General features: G+C 55.7%; 7 protein-coding genes across 7 annotated transcripts; 2 read left to right on the forward strand and 5 right to left on the reverse strand.

Moving 5' to 3' along the window:
* Positions 1 to 719: 719 nt before the first annotated feature.
* Positions 720 to 2,042, reverse strand: VTJ04DRAFT_5347 (uncharacterized protein; the record flags this gene model as incomplete). Its single annotated transcript, XM_069363453.1, has 4 exons — positions 720 to 1,015; positions 1,136 to 1,179; positions 1,306 to 1,488; positions 1,576 to 2,042. 4 exons carry the CDS (start codon positions 2,040 to 2,042, stop codon positions 720 to 722), a joined length of 990 nt encoding a protein of 329 aa, XP_069220298.1.
* Positions 2,043 to 2,758: 716 nt separating this feature from the next.
* On the reverse strand, positions 2,759 to 4,518 carry VTJ04DRAFT_5348 (uncharacterized protein; the record flags this gene model as incomplete). The annotated part of the gene is made up of 3 exons (XM_069363454.1): positions 2,759 to 3,072; positions 3,140 to 4,242; positions 4,319 to 4,518. 3 exons carry the CDS (start codon positions 4,516 to 4,518, stop codon positions 2,759 to 2,761), a joined length of 1,617 nt encoding a protein of 538 aa, XP_069220299.1.
* Positions 4,519 to 5,525: 1,007 nt separating this feature from the next.
* On the reverse strand, positions 5,526 to 7,046 carry VTJ04DRAFT_5349 (uncharacterized protein; the record flags this gene model as incomplete). The annotated part of the gene is made up of 1 exon (XM_069363455.1): positions 5,526 to 7,046. The coding sequence occupies one exon, from the start codon at positions 7,044 to 7,046 to the stop codon at positions 5,526 to 5,528; it is 1,521 nt and encodes a 506-aa protein (XP_069220300.1).
* Positions 7,047 to 8,228: 1,182 nt separating this feature from the next.
* Positions 8,229 to 9,797, forward strand: VTJ04DRAFT_5350 (uncharacterized protein; the record flags this gene model as incomplete). Its single annotated transcript, XM_069363457.1, has 6 exons — positions 8,229 to 8,360; positions 8,434 to 8,530; positions 8,598 to 8,688; positions 8,757 to 9,070; positions 9,179 to 9,597; positions 9,660 to 9,797. 6 exons carry the CDS (start codon positions 8,229 to 8,231, stop codon positions 9,795 to 9,797), a joined length of 1,191 nt encoding a protein of 396 aa, XP_069220301.1.
* A 401-nt stretch (positions 9,798 to 10,198) lies between these two features.
* VTJ04DRAFT_5351 (uncharacterized protein) lies at positions 10,199 to 12,029 on the reverse strand (the record flags this gene model as incomplete). Its single annotated transcript, XM_069363458.1, has 2 exons — positions 10,199 to 10,230; positions 10,307 to 12,029. The coding sequence occupies 2 exons, from the start codon at positions 12,027 to 12,029 to the stop codon at positions 10,199 to 10,201; spliced, it is 1,755 nt and encodes a 584-aa protein (XP_069220302.1).
* Positions 12,030 to 13,734: 1,705 nt separating this feature from the next.
* Positions 13,735 to 13,976, forward strand: VTJ04DRAFT_5352 (uncharacterized protein; the record flags this gene model as incomplete). The annotated part of the gene is made up of 2 exons (XM_069363459.1): positions 13,735 to 13,886; positions 13,949 to 13,976. The coding sequence occupies 2 exons, from the start codon at positions 13,735 to 13,737 to the stop codon at positions 13,974 to 13,976; spliced, it is 180 nt and encodes a 59-aa protein (XP_069220303.1).
* Positions 13,977 to 14,635: 659 nt separating this feature from the next.
* On the reverse strand, positions 14,636 to 17,466 carry VTJ04DRAFT_5353 (uncharacterized protein; the record flags this gene model as incomplete). The annotated part of the gene is made up of 6 exons (XM_069363460.1): positions 14,636 to 15,428; positions 15,489 to 16,889; positions 16,969 to 17,054; positions 17,110 to 17,154; positions 17,217 to 17,309; positions 17,383 to 17,466. The coding sequence occupies 6 exons, from the start codon at positions 17,464 to 17,466 to the stop codon at positions 14,636 to 14,638; spliced, it is 2,502 nt and encodes an 833-aa protein (XP_069220304.1).
* Positions 17,467 to 17,951: the final 485 nt, after the last annotated feature.

Genomic DNA, 17,951 nt, shown 5'->3' on the forward strand with positions numbered 1-17,951 from the left:
TCCATAGCTGGTCATCTGCCGCATTCTCTGCGCGGATCAAAACTCTCAGGGCGCGGGTTGGCTCATCTGTCTGCTCCTTGGTTGGAGAGGTACTTGAGTTTGGGGCTTTTGTCATTCTCCTTCATCCAGTTGGAACGCAACTTTGGGTCATTAAATTTAATTAGCTGTAACTTGAAGAGCCTGAAGTTGTATCTAACGGATTAACTCGCTTAAAAAGTCACGGTAGGATGAACAAAGACTCGATTAAACTCCAAATAAAGTCTTAGTTTGTGACATAGTCAGAGCCCAGACCTGAACGATGGCATATGCAGAATGAAGTGAAGGAAGCGATTTTAATTCTTCTGAGAAACTATCTGAGTCCCAGAGGGCCCGGAAGCCCTGAATATATACACAGAGAGGGGTGGCGCCAGGTGGGCCATCTGGGCCGCCAGAGATGGAGGCTGAGAACTGAGGCTGGCTGACTAAGCCAGACTCAGGCCCAAACCGGCCATATCCTGTCATATAGTTCGACGCACAAATACATCTCCAAAATCCCAAACAAGGATTTAGTCATATCTAATACTTCCAAAGTTGATCCCACTTGAAGCGCAAATCTGACAAGCGTACCAAAACATCACACCCTTCTCTAGTAAGGCATAGGAAATCAAGGGATGTCGACAAGGAGAGCACCGTCAATATCCTCCCCTAACATCCGCTTTGCATCCCTCTTTCATCCCATCTTACTCTTCATCTTCGTCCTCGGGCTCGTCCCGGACAACCGGTCTCCGGTAGCTCAGGATAACCTTCACAGCGACATCCGGACCGAATATCGTCGGTAGGATTTGCCTCGCGAATAGGACACCGACATTCCTGGGCGAATATGGGTTCTGAAACAGTTCTGAATTCACGACGCGGACGGTTTGGTAATGGAAGGCGAAGCGGCGCAGGTTCGGTAGGCGCCTCATTGCCTCCCGAATGTTGTTCGTTGCTTGATTGATCTCGCCTGGATTCTCGAATCCCATTTCCACGACGTACTCTGAACGGGGGTCGTGCTCATCAGCACCCGGGCCATAGAGGGGGATGGAGAGGTGGGTCGCAGAGCGGGGAGGGAGGATGGGAGGTTGATAGAACCGCGTGGATCTAAGTATTATCTTACCAATGTTTCTGACGAACTGATTATTTCTGCCAATTCGATCGAGCCTGAGGTATAATCAGTTCGTGAACTAAGCGTCCATCAAGATGAATCATAATATCGTCGTCCCAACACGCCCAAAGGGCTCGTGATCCGACACAACGCAAGCATACAGGGGGGCTTCCTGAACATACCAACGTAGCATGCTCGTCAGCATGGGGTTTTGGTCAGGGTCGTCATTGTCGTTCTTTTTCCACGCCCTTGACCGGAACTTGAACTCGTTGATGCTATAGAAGCGCGGGGTGGCTTCCCCCGACACCAGCTTGCTCACGGTAAACAGGCCCAGGGCAGGATTGTCGGATTCGGCGAATCGGCGACTAAGATCGGTGAATTAGATGGTTAGAATACGGCACTGGATATTGACTAGTAGAACCGGATAATAATGGCTATGGGGCTGCTCTTACTGCTCAGGTCGGACATCGATGTTGATGGGGGAATCACAGAGGAGAGCAAAGTCGTAGATCATGATTCGGAGCTCCTTGGGAAGCTGGAGGAACTGTTTGAACTCGGTGGGACCTGAAGATGCTCTCTTTGTTCCGCGAGTCTCTGGCCCAGCAGACCCTGTATTCGTCGTGGTCTTGGATGTCATTTTTGCCGTGACTTTGGATGCCGTTTTGGCTGCGGTCTTTGCAGGTGTCTTGCCCGTAGCTTTGGCAGGCATCTTCGCCGTGGTTTTGGCAAGTGTTTTTGCTGTGGCTTTGGCAGCCATCTTGGTCGCGGTCTTAGTCCCTGTTTTGGCTGCGGTTTTCGCCGCGGCTTTGGCAGCTGTCTTGGCCGCCGTTTTGGCAGCCGTCGCAGACACCTGTTTTGTCACCTTGCTTGCTGTTTTGCCAGCAGGCTGGGTGGTGGTTTTATTCGCGCGCGGGGGCATCGTTTCAGGGACGATGTTTGGGATTCCTAGTCGGATGAGATGAGTAAGGTTTCCTAGTTGTCAGTGGGGGTTCTGGGACTCGAAACATACCCAGGTTTCCAGCTTCCAGTTTCGTGATATAAGTTGACCAGCAAAGTGTCCCGAGCTTTATCCAGAAAAGAATCCATTTGTCTTGTCCCGAGTTGTACATAGCAAACGTCATCTTTATGCCCAATGCGCTGTGGCGCCGGAAACGGCAGTCTCGCCAAGGAGTTCTTCTCAAGCTCCAGCAGTTGACAAAGCCATTAGTTCATGTAACTACCTGTCTGCATGCAGTATTGACAGAAGTATGGAGACGGTTACTCAGGCCGAGGGGACGGGTTCATTGAGTCGCCAATATCAGTGAAGAAAAATGTATGTTGAATCAAGGACCGCTGCTATCTGCCATTTCCGGGGATGGATGTTAAATTAGAGCCTACAAGATCGAAGGTCGATGGGGTTCCAACAATCGACAGGTACAATTCCAAAGTGCCTTCATTTTACTTTCAGTGGGTTGCGAAGAGCACTGCTTAGATGAGTGTAGCTGTGTGAAACGTGATGTAGAACGAGTCTGATTGAAAATGGTATCAAATCCCAGGGAACGTTACACTCCTGAGTGTACACCCCAGTAACCAAGAACATAATAACATGATAACACAGCAACAGAAAGAAACATTAACTTTTAATTAACTCCCTCCTCAATGCCCTATACTGTCCTCAAACTCGGGATTCACCCACGTTGGTGGCCCGGCCCACTTGCGCAGGGCGCCGCCGAAGCGGTGCACGAGCCCGAGCATCGGAATGCAGAAGAAGACGGTGATGATGGCGTGGCCGGCGAACGTCCACGTGAAGCCGACGTTTTCAACCCACGGGACGATGAAGAATGGGTCGACGAAGGCCGACATATTGAGCATGACGGCGTAGAAGGTCATGGTCGCCATGCTCTGCATGGGGTAGGCGTCCACCACGTACGAGCACACGGCCGTGTTGCCCATTTGGATGCCGGCACCGACTGTTTGGAGGCATTATTAGTGCATGGGTTTCAATGATTTGTCATGAGGTATTGGGTTGGAACTTACACAGGGCAAAGGCAACCTGGCCAACCATCCAGTGGTAGCCCTTGTCGATGCTGATGCCCCAGACAATGAGGCCGACCGCGGTGAGGATGGCAGCGGGGTAGGCCAGCCAGAGACGCATCTCGGGCGTCTTTTGGTTGTTATTGGCCTTGGCAAGTTTGACGACAATCCAGTCGCTCAGCGAACCGGAGAAGAAGATCTCAGAGATGAGGGTGCCGATGATGAGGCCGAGGAAGAGCAGGCCCTGAATCTGCGGCTGGTACTGCTCGTACGCCACGGGGACTAGGGTCACTATGGACAGCACCCACCAGTACCACCCGAAGCAGTAGGTGATGATGGATAATGGGACCACAGCGTACTTGAAAGTCTTGATGAAGCGCACCAGAGTGTCATAGATCTTGGGGTGCTGCATACCGGGCAATGGGGTGACGTTGATGAACGGTAGCTTCTTGGTCTTGGGCACATGAACCACCGCATGATCCGGATCCGACGAGATCTCGGTGGCACCAATGCTCTTCTCATCGTCGGGATGGCTTGTCGTCGTGCTCGCGGAGGAGTGGCGCTTTTGCTGCGCCAGCATGAGGTGGCGCGGATAGAGGGTCTCGGGGAGGAAAAAGATCTCGGCGATGAGGATCACGCCGAACAGGATGGCGGAAAGCCACTGCGGCCAGTCCATGCTGACCATGTTGATGAAACCGCCAATCAAGGGACCGGTGAGCAAGCCCATGTCGATGGCCAGCACCCACAGGCCGAGCTTCTGCCCGCGCTCGTGCTCAAAGAAGATGTCGTTGATGACGGCCAGGCCGACGTTGGAGGCAGGGCTGACACCGAGACCCTGAAAGAAGCGTGCTGCCATGTAGCCATTGTAGGTCGGGGCGAGGGCGGCGCCGATGGAAGCTCCCAGGGCAATAATAGTACCGAAAATGACAATGGTCCGCCTTCCGATGATGTCGGCAGGTGATGACCAAATCAGGGGACCCAACGCCAGGCCGAGGGCCGGGATGGCTACTGTCCAATTGATTTGTTCAAGAGTGGCCTGGTATGTTTCTTCAAGCTCGGGGAAGGAGGGCACAGTGGTCGTGGTGATGTAAGTGAACATGAAGTACCTAGGTGGGTGAACATCAACACGTCAGTCTAAGTTCAGCCAACCCAAGGATTATTGCCTCATCAGGTACAACGTACAGAGCCATGACAATGGCCAAGATGACATGTTTTTGGAACTTGGACCAGTTCAAGGGATCAAGTTCATCGCCTCGGACAGGCTGTGGCCACAGAGGGAGGCCATTGGGGCTGAGAAGGAGCTCTTCGGTGACATGACCACGTTCAATTGTTGAGTCCGTCGGCGTCGGCGGGGCCTTGTGGTCTTTCTTCTCGTCAGCCATATCGTCGACAGACACTGAATCGGCTTATAATAGAGCTTTCCAAGAACCAAGCCCCTGGGGATATACAATATCATCACGATCGGGAGTCAATGCGCAGATCAACCATATATATTGCAATCTACAAGACTACCATGTCAAGTGCCGTATCTCGCTCTCATTGACCTCGCTACTGCAGACAATACTCATTGCCCCATGTTCAGCCTTATCGTGACCTCCGATGTCGACCCGTGGTGGCGTTCTCACAGCTTATCGCGTGGAGGACCCGGATGTACACGGGAACGGAAATGGGAACGAAGCCCGACCTTATCACGTCGGCAGAGGGTGCGGGAGTGCCTTATCAACGAGCGCGCTTAAGTGCGTAGTCACGCCCGTTACCATGCAGCTTGAGCTGTTACTTGGGGTTTGCTTGTGGGACGCCGCGGCGTGAACACCACCTCCCCACGCCCTCGAAACTATCCCGCATGGGGCGGCCTGCAGTGAAACATAACCCGGGGTTCTGGAACCGAGGCATCTACTCCATCGTCACGGGACGTGACGGGGCCACAACGGGGTCACGACGGGAGACAACGGGGGCACCATGCCGGTCTCGACGGAGCCGTGTGGAACTACAGGGCCATGACGACATGCAAACCCCTCCAGCTTTGACCCTGATGGGGGCCTCTCACATGTTCATCTGAAAAAAATATTTAGCCCAGGATGTCTGCATATTGAAGCGAAATCCACCGAAAAATCTGCAGCAGTAATAATAGAAGTGTGTAATTCTTCAGAGTTGTGGCAAACTTTGAGCCCCGGCATCGGTGCCTGTCCGAGAGAGGAAAACCGAGAGAGGAAAATTTCTGGAAAATAAGAGTTTGGGTAACCTGACTCGAGCACGAACTCATGCGGCGGTTGTGACGATCATCGACAGGGGACCGACATGACTCGACCTTGTTCAGAGGGTAGGAAAAACATATGATTCGGATATCTCGCTTCTACCTAATCATATTGTACAACACAGTCAAACCCTGCTATTCCCCTTGATCTTCCAAAAACCCTGTCGTCGCGCCGTGATTCCCATGGCCGTTCTGATGCCCGTCATCCAAGCGCTCCACCGCCTTCTGGACCTCAACCTCCCAATTGCTCAATCCCACAATGACCCATTCCAAGATACCAACCAGGAAGAGCGCCACACACTGGCCCATCCACAGACCCGCCAAACCCCAGCCGTGGAACGCGAGGTAGATACCACCAGGCAGCGCGCCGCCGTAGTACGAGACGATGTTGACCACGGCGCCAACCCATTGGCGACCCATGCCCCTGAGCGCGCCGCCGCACGAGCCGTTGAGCCCGTCGGCGATCTGGAACAGCGCCACGTACGGCATGATCTCGGACACCAGCTTGATGACCTCGCGGTCGCTGTTGAACAGCCCACCGATGACGTTGCGCGTGGCCATGAGGACGGTCAGGATCAGCGTGCCCAGGATGACGGAGAGGATGGCGGCCGTGTGGGCAGAGCGCCGCGCCGACTTGGGCAGGTTGGCGCCGAGCAGGTTGCCGAGGCGCGCCGACTCAGCGACGCCCAGACCGAAGGGCACTGTGTTGATGATTTGGTCGAGCGTCATGACCACGGACTGCGCGGCCAATGGCAGCGTGCCCAGCTTGCCGGCCGCGAGGGCTACGATCTCGAAAGCCCACCACTCGGTGCCGACGTGGATGACGCCGAGGAGAGCCAGGCGCGCGAACGGCCACGGGTTGGCGATGGCGCGCTTGAGCTGGATGCCGCTCCAGCATTCGTGGCCGCGGATGAAGGTAGCGTAAGCGACCAGCAAAAAGAATGACAACCAGTACGAGATGCCCGTGGCGATGGGCGCGCCGTACAAACCGAACCCGAACTTGTAGACGAAGAGGTAGTTGAGGACGCCGTTGAGCGGGGAGGTGATCATGAGCGCATAGCTGCCGGGCCGGTAGATGCCCTGCGCCTGCAAAAACTTCTTCATGCACTCGAACCAGATGTAGCCGAGGCCGCCGGGAATGAGGAGCTGGAGGAAGCGGGCGCTATGGACGGAAATGTTCTCGGGCTCGCCAATGGCGCGGAAAATGGGCTCAGAGAAGCACCAGATGACGACGACGACCGCGTAGAAGCCCGAAAGAACGATGATGCCGCGCTGCAAGAGAACGCCGAGGAAGCCCTTGTCCTTGGACGCGGTGAAGCTGCTCGAGGCGAGAGTGTCGAGGGCGCTCGTACCGCCCAGCGCGATCAGCCAGGCTGTGGCCATGGCAAACATGTAGGAGAAGGCAGCCACAGCTAGAGCCTCGGAAGACAGCCGCCCGACGACCAGTACCGAGACGGTCTGTAGACTGTTCTGCAGCATGTAGCCCAGAATGACGGGAACAGCGGCCTTGGTCAAAAACCACGCCTCAGCGAACCAGGCGCCATATTCGGCCTTGATGCCGTAGCGGTTCTGGACGAGGGCAGCGGCCTCCGGGTTGACGAGCAGGGGCGTCGTCTCGTCAACATGTTGCTCAGGATCGTGGGGTAGGTTCGTCATGGTGTCTTGGGGGCTCATGAGAGCAGAGTACTCGTACTGGGGAGAGTACTGGAGCAGTGTTTGAGGCGGATGAGCCTTGCGTCCTACTATAGTAGTCGGAAGAGGACGTCGTGATGGTGATGTCAAGTTGACGACAGCCACCACCGAACCTCAACACGGAGACCACAAAAACACCCAACGGGAGTGTATCACAAGTCACGACATGATATGTGTCTGTGATATGTGTGGCCGATAGGTACCAGGTAAGTAGGTATGCCGCTCCAGGACGGCTACTCCGGCTCCGGTGAAGAAATTCTTTTTTGTCTGCATAATAGTGCAGCGACCTCCACCTCGGGGTGTCCAATGACGAACATCATTACCATTGCCCGGGACTTGATAATGCACATTTCCGAACACACGCCGCCGCCGTGATAAGAATTTCCATGTTCCCCGGAATCGTCCGCCGTTAGTACGAACTCTGGAGCAATGAATGGGCCAGGGATCCTGGAGCAGGTCACTGCCGTCGGATCTTTTGACATTGGTTGACACTTCTCCCGCCTCTCCAGCTGCCGGCGGGTATCATCCCCTTTTAGGAAAGGGACGTCAAGAGGGTAGCATTTGAGAGAGCTGGCAACGAGCCTCAATGGAGGGGCACAGGGCAATGGAGGGGCAGAAACATGCGAGCTCGAAGCATAGCACCCGCCAACCCGGCCAACCATCGCGGGGGACATCGACTTTTCCCGATCTGGCAAGTTAGCCGCCTCACGATAACATCGATAAGAATCGGGATGTGGGGGAATGCCGGAGTCAGTTCCGGGCGCGCATCGCGAATGTGGGGTATCGTTGCGTCTCTTTGAGATCGGAACCGCTGCCGCTTGACTCTCTGTGGCGAAGTATGCGCTGACAGCCGCAGGATCAGTGAGGAATCAGTGAGAAAAATCAGTGACGACATGCTGTTTCCAACACTTACAGACGCATCTCCTGGCGGTCTGGCGATCGCCGGTGAGGGGAAGTGTAACGCATGGAGCTGCCGAGATACCCATAGACTCCCGTCGAGTCCCGTCGACTCCCGGCTGAGGCCCGGGCTTCCGAGGAGAAGGAGGATATAAGACAGTGCCGTGGCTGCGGATGAAGCTGGTTGAAGGTCTCATCCTCAGAGCCACGCTCCCAAGGGCATTCCTAAGTCACAGAGTCTTCCTCAAGATGCGTTCTCTATTCCTCGCCGGCCTGGCCGCCACGGCCGCCGCCCACTCGGGCCACAAGAATCAGAAGTCCATGTCTGGCCCTCACCAGTCTCTTTGGTACAACAGGTTGCCTGGTGATGGCGGCACTCAGGTGTGTTGTTCCACTTCCCCGGCCTTGCGGCACTTGTCTCAATGGCCGACCGGGCACTTACACGTGGATCCAGGCCGACTCCGTCTTCTCGGGCATCACCACCTTCGGCCGTCTTCCCTACCAGAACTGCCTTGAGAACCCCGATGCCAAGTACGACATTGCCTTCATCGGTAAGCACATCACGCCCTGTCCTGGTGCTCAAATTGGTGACAGAGATACTGATCGAGACGTCTGTAGGCGCCCCCTTCGACACCGGCACGTCGTACCGCCCCGGTGCTCGTTTCGGCCCTTCGGGTATCCGCCAGGGCTCGCGCCGTCTCAACCTCTAGTATGCTATCCCCGATATGTCCCCAAACCAAGTACAAAGCTTCACGGCATGCTAACGGCCGGATTCAGTGGTGGTTATAACGTTCCCTTGAAGACCAACCCCTTTAACAGCTGGGCCACGGTGCTCGACTGCGGTGACATTCCTGTCACTTCGTACGACAACACCTGGGCTCTGACACAGATCGAGGAGGGCCACTTCGCCATTCTCTCTCGGGCACCGGCCACCGATGCTGAGAAGCGCGGTCCCGCTCTCAAGGGCAAGACCCTTCCCCGTGTCATCACCCTCGGCGGTGACCACACCATCACCCTCCCCCTGCTGCGGTCCATCAACCGTGCCTACGGCCCTGTGTCCGTGATCCACTTTGACAGCCATCTGGATACCTGTAAGCCGCCTAACCCTCGTCCCCCACAAACCTACTACTGCATGCTACTGCAAGATGGGATGGGGAAATTCCCCCTTGAAAAGAAGCATCTGCTTACACCTAATACAGGGAAGCCCAAGGTCTTTGGTGGTGCCCCGTCGGAGGTTGCTGCCATCAACCACGGCACCTACTTCTACCACGCCGCCATGGAGGGTCTGCTGGCCAACGACACCAACATCCACGCCGGCATCCGCACCACGCTGAGCGGCCCCAGCGACTACGACAACGACGGCTACGTCGGCTTCGAGATCGTCGAGGCCCGCGAGATCGACACCATCGGCACCGAGGGCATCATCAAGCGCATCGTTGAGCGCGTCGGCACCGAGAAGCCCGTCTACCTCTCCATCGACATCGACACCCTCGACCCCGCCTTCGCCCCGGCCACTGGTACTCCCGAGACCGGCGGCTGGTCGACCCGCGAGCTGCGCACCATCCTCCGCGGCCTGGAGAATCTGAACTTGATTGCTGCTGATATCGTCGAGGTTGCTGTACGTTTCCCCTGGTTTACTCTGCTGCTGGTCGTTGAGACAAGTCACTGACAAGATGCCAGCCCGCGTATGACACCAACGCCGAGCACACCACCATGGCCGCTGCCGATGTTCTCTACGAGGTCATGTCCATCATGGTCAAGAAGGGCCCTCTGAGCAAGATGATTGAGCGTGCTGAGGCTGAGGGTGACGATCTCTGAATCTTTTGACCAAACCAATCCTTGATAAAGGGGAAGAAGTCTTGTGTGGCGGATATTATGCTATATCAATCATGGGGGAAATGAAGGATGTGAGATACCACGAGCTGCTGCAGAATGATCACGACGAGGGATGGGTACTACTTGGGCTAGGGACGGGCACCTTGGGAGGGGCAAAGTGAATAATGACTCTGAAACGCATATTAGATATTTCCAAAGAATACGACGACGTATCATGTGTCTTGACTGTCGAACAATTCCTTGCTAACCAGGGCGTTGCTGTGCAGGGGTAACCAGATATAAGGAACAGGCAAAAAAAAGTCTTGTTCTATGTCGATATCGTGACGGACATTCATCATATCCAACATTCGCCATCTATCCTAACCCTTAGAGTCGCTGACCTTTCAGAACAACACGACATTGTAGTCTAATTTCTCTGCCAGCGTGTCAGCATGCATCCATCCACGTATCATCAACAGCAGACCGGGTATTAGCGGACCAAAACGACTCACCTAGCAATTCATTCGCGCACAACACCCCGCCGCGATCCCCCAACCGCTCCCTCAACTCCCACACATCCCTCAACGCTTGCCTTATACTCCCCACATGCGCCGAGCCAATACACACCTCCAACTTCCCCACCATCTCGAGCGCAAACCTCCTCTCCACCTCCTCCACCGCCTCACACCCCAAATTAAACAACGGCATCGCCATGGCCACCCACGTCCTGCACGGCGCGGGGCTCGCCTCCCTTTCCAACCTTGTCAGCAGCTCCCGCAGCGCGCTGGCGGCCGCGCGCACCGGCGCAGACCCGGAGGGGAGCCGGTACAGTTTGCGATAGCAGTGCAGCAGGGTTGCTTGCTGGAAGATGGCGTGGCTCAGCGCAAACTCGCGGCCCGTGGAGGCGGTGAGTTTGGGGCTAGCGATGCCCGCGACGCGCGGCGGGTGGCGAGAGTCGCGGAGGATCATGGCGTGCAGTTTGCCGAGGAGGATGTCGGCATCGAAGGGGGCGGGGATGTCTGCTGGCGGGGTGGCGAGGAGGGAGGAAGAGATGGTGTCGAGAGGGTTGACGGTGTCGTCTAGAGGGGTCATGGCGCTGCGAGTTGGAACAAGGGTGTGAAGCTGGGAGAGGTAGTTGATTTGGTGGATCACGTTGAGCAGCTCGTCGCTGTAGCCGAGGAAGCCGTCGATGGCTGGGCTGGGGGTGGGTTCGAGGGGGACGGGAGGGTCTTCGGGATCGACACCGGGGGTGGTTGGGTCGGGAGTGGTGGAGGTGGAGTCGGAGCTGGCTTCGGAGGCGGGAATGTAGGGAAGGGTGCGGAGGGAGAGGTAGAGTTGGTACAGATGCTTCATGGCCGAGCGGGTGGCGCCGGTTGGGGTGGTTAAGGTCCGCTGAGCACCGTCGCCGTCGAGGAGAGCGCGGATTCCTTTGAGGTGGATGCGCCACGACGACGTGCCCTGGCGGTAGGTGAAAATCTCGGTCAGACACCACAGGAGGCATGTCGCTACCAATGTGCCGTTCATCTGGTTCTTGGACAGAGCGCTGCGGAGGAGCGAGAGGCCCGACGATTGGAGGTGGCCGAGGATTTTGGAGATGTCGACGCCGTCCAGGGAGGGAACGCCACGAGACAGGAACCCGGCGGCTGACAGGGCGAGACAGGCCGACATGAGGTGGGGAGACTCAAGGCTGACGGGAACCAGCCCGTCGAGGAGGTCCTGGTGAATGGACGGATGGCATGATAGAGAGGCGAGGATATCTTGGGCGAAGTGGCTCAAGAGCCTCTGGTATGTTGGCGACAGGGGGATGCCATTTGGGAGACGGCGCGGGGATAGTGACGGCGGCAGCAGGGTCTCTTCGAGCAACAGCTCATACTCCTCTTGCAGTGCGGAATTCTCTTCGTCTTGGTCTTGGTGGTGCGGAGTCGTCAGTTTTGATATGCTGGCGCCGTCGTTGGTCCGTGATGGTGGTATTGGTATCCTTGGGCCAGGTTGACGTTGGCTGTGTTCTGGTGGGCTCCCGAGACTTTGTCGCCGGCTATGCGAAGCCGCCCTGTCTCTCCTCCCGGTACGGCGACCAGTCTGCCCGGCGCTGGACCACCCGACAAGCCTGACCTGAAGTGAATAATTGCATGTCCTGTTGAAAGAGGAGCACTGGCCGCAAATGGGCTTGGCCTCATCGCACTTCCTCCTGCGCCGCCGGCACTCGTCGCAACCCTGTCGAGATCGTGAGTTCATTCCGCCGTCACCTGGGCGAGAGTTTGTGGGAGGATCTGGAGTCGATTACGCTAATAGGTCAATGGATCAAAACCAGCGCCACTCTCTACTGTTCATGGACATAAGTCGCCCGTCGCACGAGAAAACGCGCCGCGGCGGAGGTGTTCATGGTTCACGTCTAAACCAGGGTGCGCATCCGGGACGGCATCGGAGGTGAATGTCCCACCCGCCGGAGCCGTGAGCTTTTCGATTTCATGATTGCATTGACCACTCACCGAAGAGGCAAACCAGCGATAAGCTTTCTTTGCGTTTGGCATATGCCCGCATTCTGGATCGGGAGTGGAGATAAGGCCATCCATGGGTGTTTGGCCCCCGTCGAGGTCTAGGTCCACCACCCTGCTGTGCGCCACTGGCGCCCGGTGAGATCCGGCGGCGTGTGGGGTGCTCCGAATTTGTCGGGCCGGTCTCGCCGGGTTCAAGGTGAAGCATGTCTGGCTTCCATCCCTTCTAGAGGGGTCCGGCAGATGTGCCGGCCCCGTCCATTGCGAGCACGTCATCGGAACAAGCCGGAGAGGCTCAACTTCAAACAGAGCAGACGAAAACTCAAGGAGGTAGTCGTTGGTAAAAAGTCCTTGTAACATGAATGCAGCCGCGGACGGGGGGTTGCTGCACGAAACGGCGGCACCGCGGCGGCACAGCGTAGCGAGATCTGTGCCGAGAAGCGGGGTGTGGCAATGGGCCAAGGACGGGGAGAATTGGGGAACGGCAGAGGTGCTTGAGTCTTTCTGCAACCTCACCAACCAACCCCATGGCCGGGGGTCCTGAAAAGATTCAGTATGTATTAGCGAACATGTCACTTGACAACAGACAGACAGACCTTGGGTTACTATCGCAGGGCTTGAAACATTGCCTTGCAAATTGCAACATGTCTTGTAGATTGCAACATGCGCCGTATTACGTACCTGCTTTTGGTTTGGATATTGGAATCAAGTTGTTGTCTTCTTCGAGTTGATTGAAGCAAAGAGAGAGAGACTTGACGGGTGATTCAGAAATGTCAAAGTTGCTCGGAGGTCCAACTCCGCAAAACCATGTTGAGTTTAGTTGATGATCTACATAACCAGTAACATCAACATACAGGTATCGAATCTGGGGGTTGCATGCGGTTGTTGGGACTCAAGTCAAGGCCGATCATATAGCCTGGACGTGCACTCGTCTCATATTGAATGTCAGCTGGTCACACGGATGGGTTGGATTCCGAACTGCAGTTCAAGTTTGAGTGACATAGTTAATGTCTAATCGGTCCTGTTTGTCGTCTTGACACAATGTCCTGGACGAGATGGTTCACGGGATAATGGTTGACGTATCACAGAGCAGACCTCTAAATTAAACTGTCTTCAGCTTACGACTCTCAAACACACCGATACTACCCTCGTCCCTTCCTGTTAGCCAACAGGAATTCTTCTTGACAGAAATACATACTCCTTCAGCAAGGAACTCTTGCTGTTGTATTGATCAATGTAGAGAGACACTTGCTGATGTCGGGGTTCAACTGGGCCATCGCGAGTTGAATCCAAAGCATAAATAGAGAGCTTCCCTCCCACAACATCCTCCCACTTTGTCTCACAACAACAAGCTCATCTTCACTCCCACTCCGGTCTGAACTCCCTCGCGCTCTCCCGCTTCGTCACTACCTGTCGTCTTCGACATCTCCAACAACGCCATCAACATGAAGCTGTCCACCGCCATCGTCCTCTTCACCAGCCTCATTGCTGGCGTCAGCGCGAGCTGCCGCGGCGAGTGCAAGCAACAATGCGGCGGTGGCGGCCCGCAGTGCAACTGGGAGTGTATCCATCGGTGCATGGGCTCCCGCTGCCCCGAGTATGTTTTGATGTTGACGTGGTTCTTCCGGACTGATCGTGCTAATAAATGTCTTCTAATAGGGCTGACCGCCGTTACCTCTGCCCCTAAGTTCGACACAAGACATCCGGAACTCTTCCCTCAGGGTTTAGGATCGGCATTGTCAAGAGTGGTTACCAGGGGAGTGAGGGGACTCGGGTCACATGGATACTATATAGGGTTACGGAGTTGAGACAACTGGTTCAAGGTTATTTGTCTTAGTTCAATAATACTCACGATCTGGGTTTTCAAAGTCAACCCTGTCATTCACTGTATGTGTTAAATGTGAACCATGCTCGTATCAGTGACATATTGGTTTTGAAGGTTATAGATTTCTTGATGCCAATTGCCATGCTTAGGCTGGACAGTCGTCGTGTTTCACAGGCCATAACGTTGTTGAATCTCCGCGGAGATTACGACAGGCTTGATGACATCCCCCAGTGTGGTAATATCAATAGCCTTAGGGACAGAATGGAAACAGGTGTTAGAGACATCTGTATCAGTGTGATGGAAGAGGACTGTCATCCCCTGTATTTATGCCTATACTTGGGCGAGAAAATCGAAAAGTTTAAGGAACTGAGGCCTATTCCTCTATTAAATCACCTCAAGCTACGACTGAGTACTTGGACAAATGACGCGTATAATTCTACCTATTCGATACTCCCGACCCGCCTTGGATCAATGCTGCCACCGTATCTTACAACCGACATTACCTCCCACCCGTGTTCTCATCAAAAGCACTCACCATGGAGCCTCGCCACCGACTCCGGAGTGAGCGCATCCTTATGCCGCCGGGTCGCCAGAATCTGCTCCCTAAACAGCCAGCCAATCCCCAGCGTGGCTCCCGGTCCAACAAGCGGCACAAGCACGCAGCCCATCAGCACCGTCCTTAACCACCCCTCCTTGAGCATCCCGGCCTTCTGCATATCCCAGAACAGGAACGCCAGCCACACAAGGTGCGATCCCATCCCAAACACCTGATCCCACTTCAAGAACTCGACCGCAAAACTGTCCAGAGTACCGCTGGACCACGACGGCAGTCCACGTGGCACAAACGCGCTGACAATCGACCCCACGATCCCGCCGAGACCGCTCGTCGTGACACCCCCGAGCACCGCCCACCACCACATCGCCGCCGCCAACGCGCTCACGGCGCCCACGTACGCCTTCATCACAGGCAGATCCCGCAGCGGACGCAGCGACTTGTCCTCAAACATGGTATCCTTGAAGCACGCCTTGGAAACAACCCACCGGCTAAGCGCCTGCCAGACGGGGTACAGCTGCCAAAGAAACAGCCAGCATTGGCGGCCGATGAGGTTCGGCCAGAAGCAGACCGCGTAGAAGGGCAAAAGGTAGGCGAGCAGGACGGCGGGGAGCGAGGCGAAGCTGGACTGGGTGTTGGTCAGGCGGCGGTCGAGCGCGGAAAAGGTTTCGATGGGCGTGAAGATGTAGTGGAGGAAGCAGTAGAGAGGGGACATGACGCCGATGCCGAGGACTTGGCCGGCGAGGGAGAAGAGGTTGGGTCTGGCGAGGTGTTAGTTGACAATGAGGGTAGAGCGGAAAGATGGATGAGTATGAACTTACAGCTTCATGGGTGTGAAGAAGGCCGCGCGACGGGCAGCTTCGATCAGCCAGATGGTTTGCAGGACGGCGCCGTCGGTGATGAAGGAGACCATTTGCCGCCGACCGGCATGGATCGTGCCATACATGGACGGATAAAAGAAGGTGTTGACAAGCGCAAGGAAGTCATCGAAGCCCTTAAGCTGATAAAAGCTCCGGATGATGGGGACCTTCTCGTTCACGAGCTCGATCACACCACTATCCCGGACAGCGGAACAGAGAGGCCCGACCGGGTTGGCATCCATGACCTTGGCTGCCGTCACCATGACTGCCAGCAGAGGCAGAGCAAACAGCATGCGCTTCAGCTTGCTCTCATTCTTGCCTTCTCCCTGGCTCGGGTTGAACGGTTGAGTCCCAATGAGCGAGGCCTTGGGGAGTGGCAGGAAGTCGAGCTTGACCGAGCCGATGATGGTGCTGGACAAGATCTCGGGCAGGAACTCAGTCAGGAGCGGACGCACGAACTTGATAAAGATGAGTCCCCCGATACCGTTCATGTTCTGACGGCGGGTGAGATCGGCCGATGCGTCGACCACGCCCCTGGCGCGGAGCTCGCGCTCCTTCTGGTACTCAGCCAACAGGGCGTTGATCTCGCCAATGGTGGGCCGACGGCCCGTGACGTCCTGTGCGTCGGAAAGGCGCTTGATACGGTTTGCGAGCGCGGCAGCGCTCTCGATGGCCGCGTTACCACCCTGACCGAGGTTAGGGGTGGCCTTGTGGACGCAGTCGCCGGTGCAAGCAATGCGGCCCCAATGCCAAAGTTGGAACTTGGCTTCTTCTATGGGCACGAGTCGGAAGCTGACCGTCTTAGCCCACAGATCTGCGAGCGTAACACGGCCAGGGCCGTTGATGATCACCAAGTCGCCGTGGCGAGCGATGAAGGCGCGGGCGTCGTCGTCCGTGTAGCGTGGCATGTTGCTCAGGCGGTACGTCTTGTCCAGCTTCTCCTGGGCGAACCAAAACACCTTGCCGTGTTCGGCGACGACGGTCAGGGCGCAGCGGCCGAAATCATAGGTCGTGTGGACATCTCCTCCCTTGACCAGCGGGGAGTCGACGCCCCGGGCGATGCCGAAGATGCAGTTGTAGTCGCAGATGACACGGTCCCGTTCTTCCTTGACGAGACCCGGTTTCTCAGCTTCGGCCAGCTCCCACATCTTCTGGCGCGTCTTGCTGTAGATGCCGTCGGCACCGACGAGGAGGTCACCGCGGTACGATGATCCGTCATCACATGTGACTGTAACGCCATCATCGCTGTGCTTAACATCGATGACCTTCTTATTGACCAAGATCCGGCTTTTGTCCTGGATTGTGTTGAAGACCGACTTAAGGAGGTTCTGGCGGTCACCCCATCCCGGGCCGTAGCCAGTTCTGTTCTGTGTCAACAAGACCCTGAGACGGAGTTTGCCGTTGCAGCCGGGCACGGCTTCGGGAGTGAGTTTGCACGAACCTTGCCCGAATCAACCGAGGAATGTGGTCCGGGTCGGCAATCGGGTTACCTTGACCATCACGGCTATAAAATGTCTTGACTGGGTCCTGGTTTCCTTTGTCAGATTCAAGCCTCAATGTTCCCCTCTCATGGATCACTTACAGAGAGATCCGACATCTCCTTCCACGCCCCAATCTGGTCCAAGATCTGCCAGCACAGCACATTAGCGGTGCATTCCAGGACTGTGGTCCTGTTCAGGGGTTCCTCACCCTCGCCCCGGAAGGGAAGATGCCAATGAAGGCGCCGATTTGCGGAGCAACGTCATCACGGCGCTCCAGCAGGACATAGTCAATGCCTCCTTTCTGTTGTCAGGTCAGCATCGTCGTCAGCATGCCGTCCTAGCTCTGGCCCAGAAAAGCCCAGTCCCGGGCGTACCTCGAGAGCGCTGGCCAAGACCAGACCGGCGACGCCGCCGCCTGAAATGATGACGCGGAAACGGTCCGCCTTGGTGCCGTTCATGGTGGTGTAGGTGACAGTCTTGAGAGACTAATGTTGTACTCTTGACTGTTAATTAATGTGGTTCGGCCGTGATGATATCAACGTCACAAGCCGTGTTTGTTTTCCTCGGAACAAAGAATGTGATTCTCCAGTATTGTCCCTACTATTGTCCTTATTATTGTCCTCAGCATGGATATCAAACCTCATTATTTGGCGGCTCAGGTTGGCAAACAAAGACCAGCTGAACAGGGGAGATGCGGAACTCCGACACAGTTAAGCTCGGGTCCGAGGTCTTGCAGACATACCTTGGTTGGGTCTGATGCAAGTGAGTGAGAAACCAGGCAGCACCGCTAACATGTACTGGACGAACTGTAGAGAAGGACTCGGCCAATATTATCAAATAATGCCCTTGTTCGAAAGGGCCAATCCTAAGACAAAAAAATCAACATCAATCCCAGTCGGAGCTGTAATTGTGAATAAGAATTGAAGGCTTCATTAAATAAGGA

Source organism: Mycothermus thermophilus (assembly GCF_041956435.1).
Source record: "Mycothermus thermophilus strain CBS 625.91 unplaced genomic scaffold VTJ04scaffold_3, whole genome shotgun sequence".
Taxonomy (NCBI): Eukaryota; Fungi; Ascomycota; class Sordariomycetes; order Sordariales; family Chaetomiaceae; genus Mycothermus; species Mycothermus thermophilus.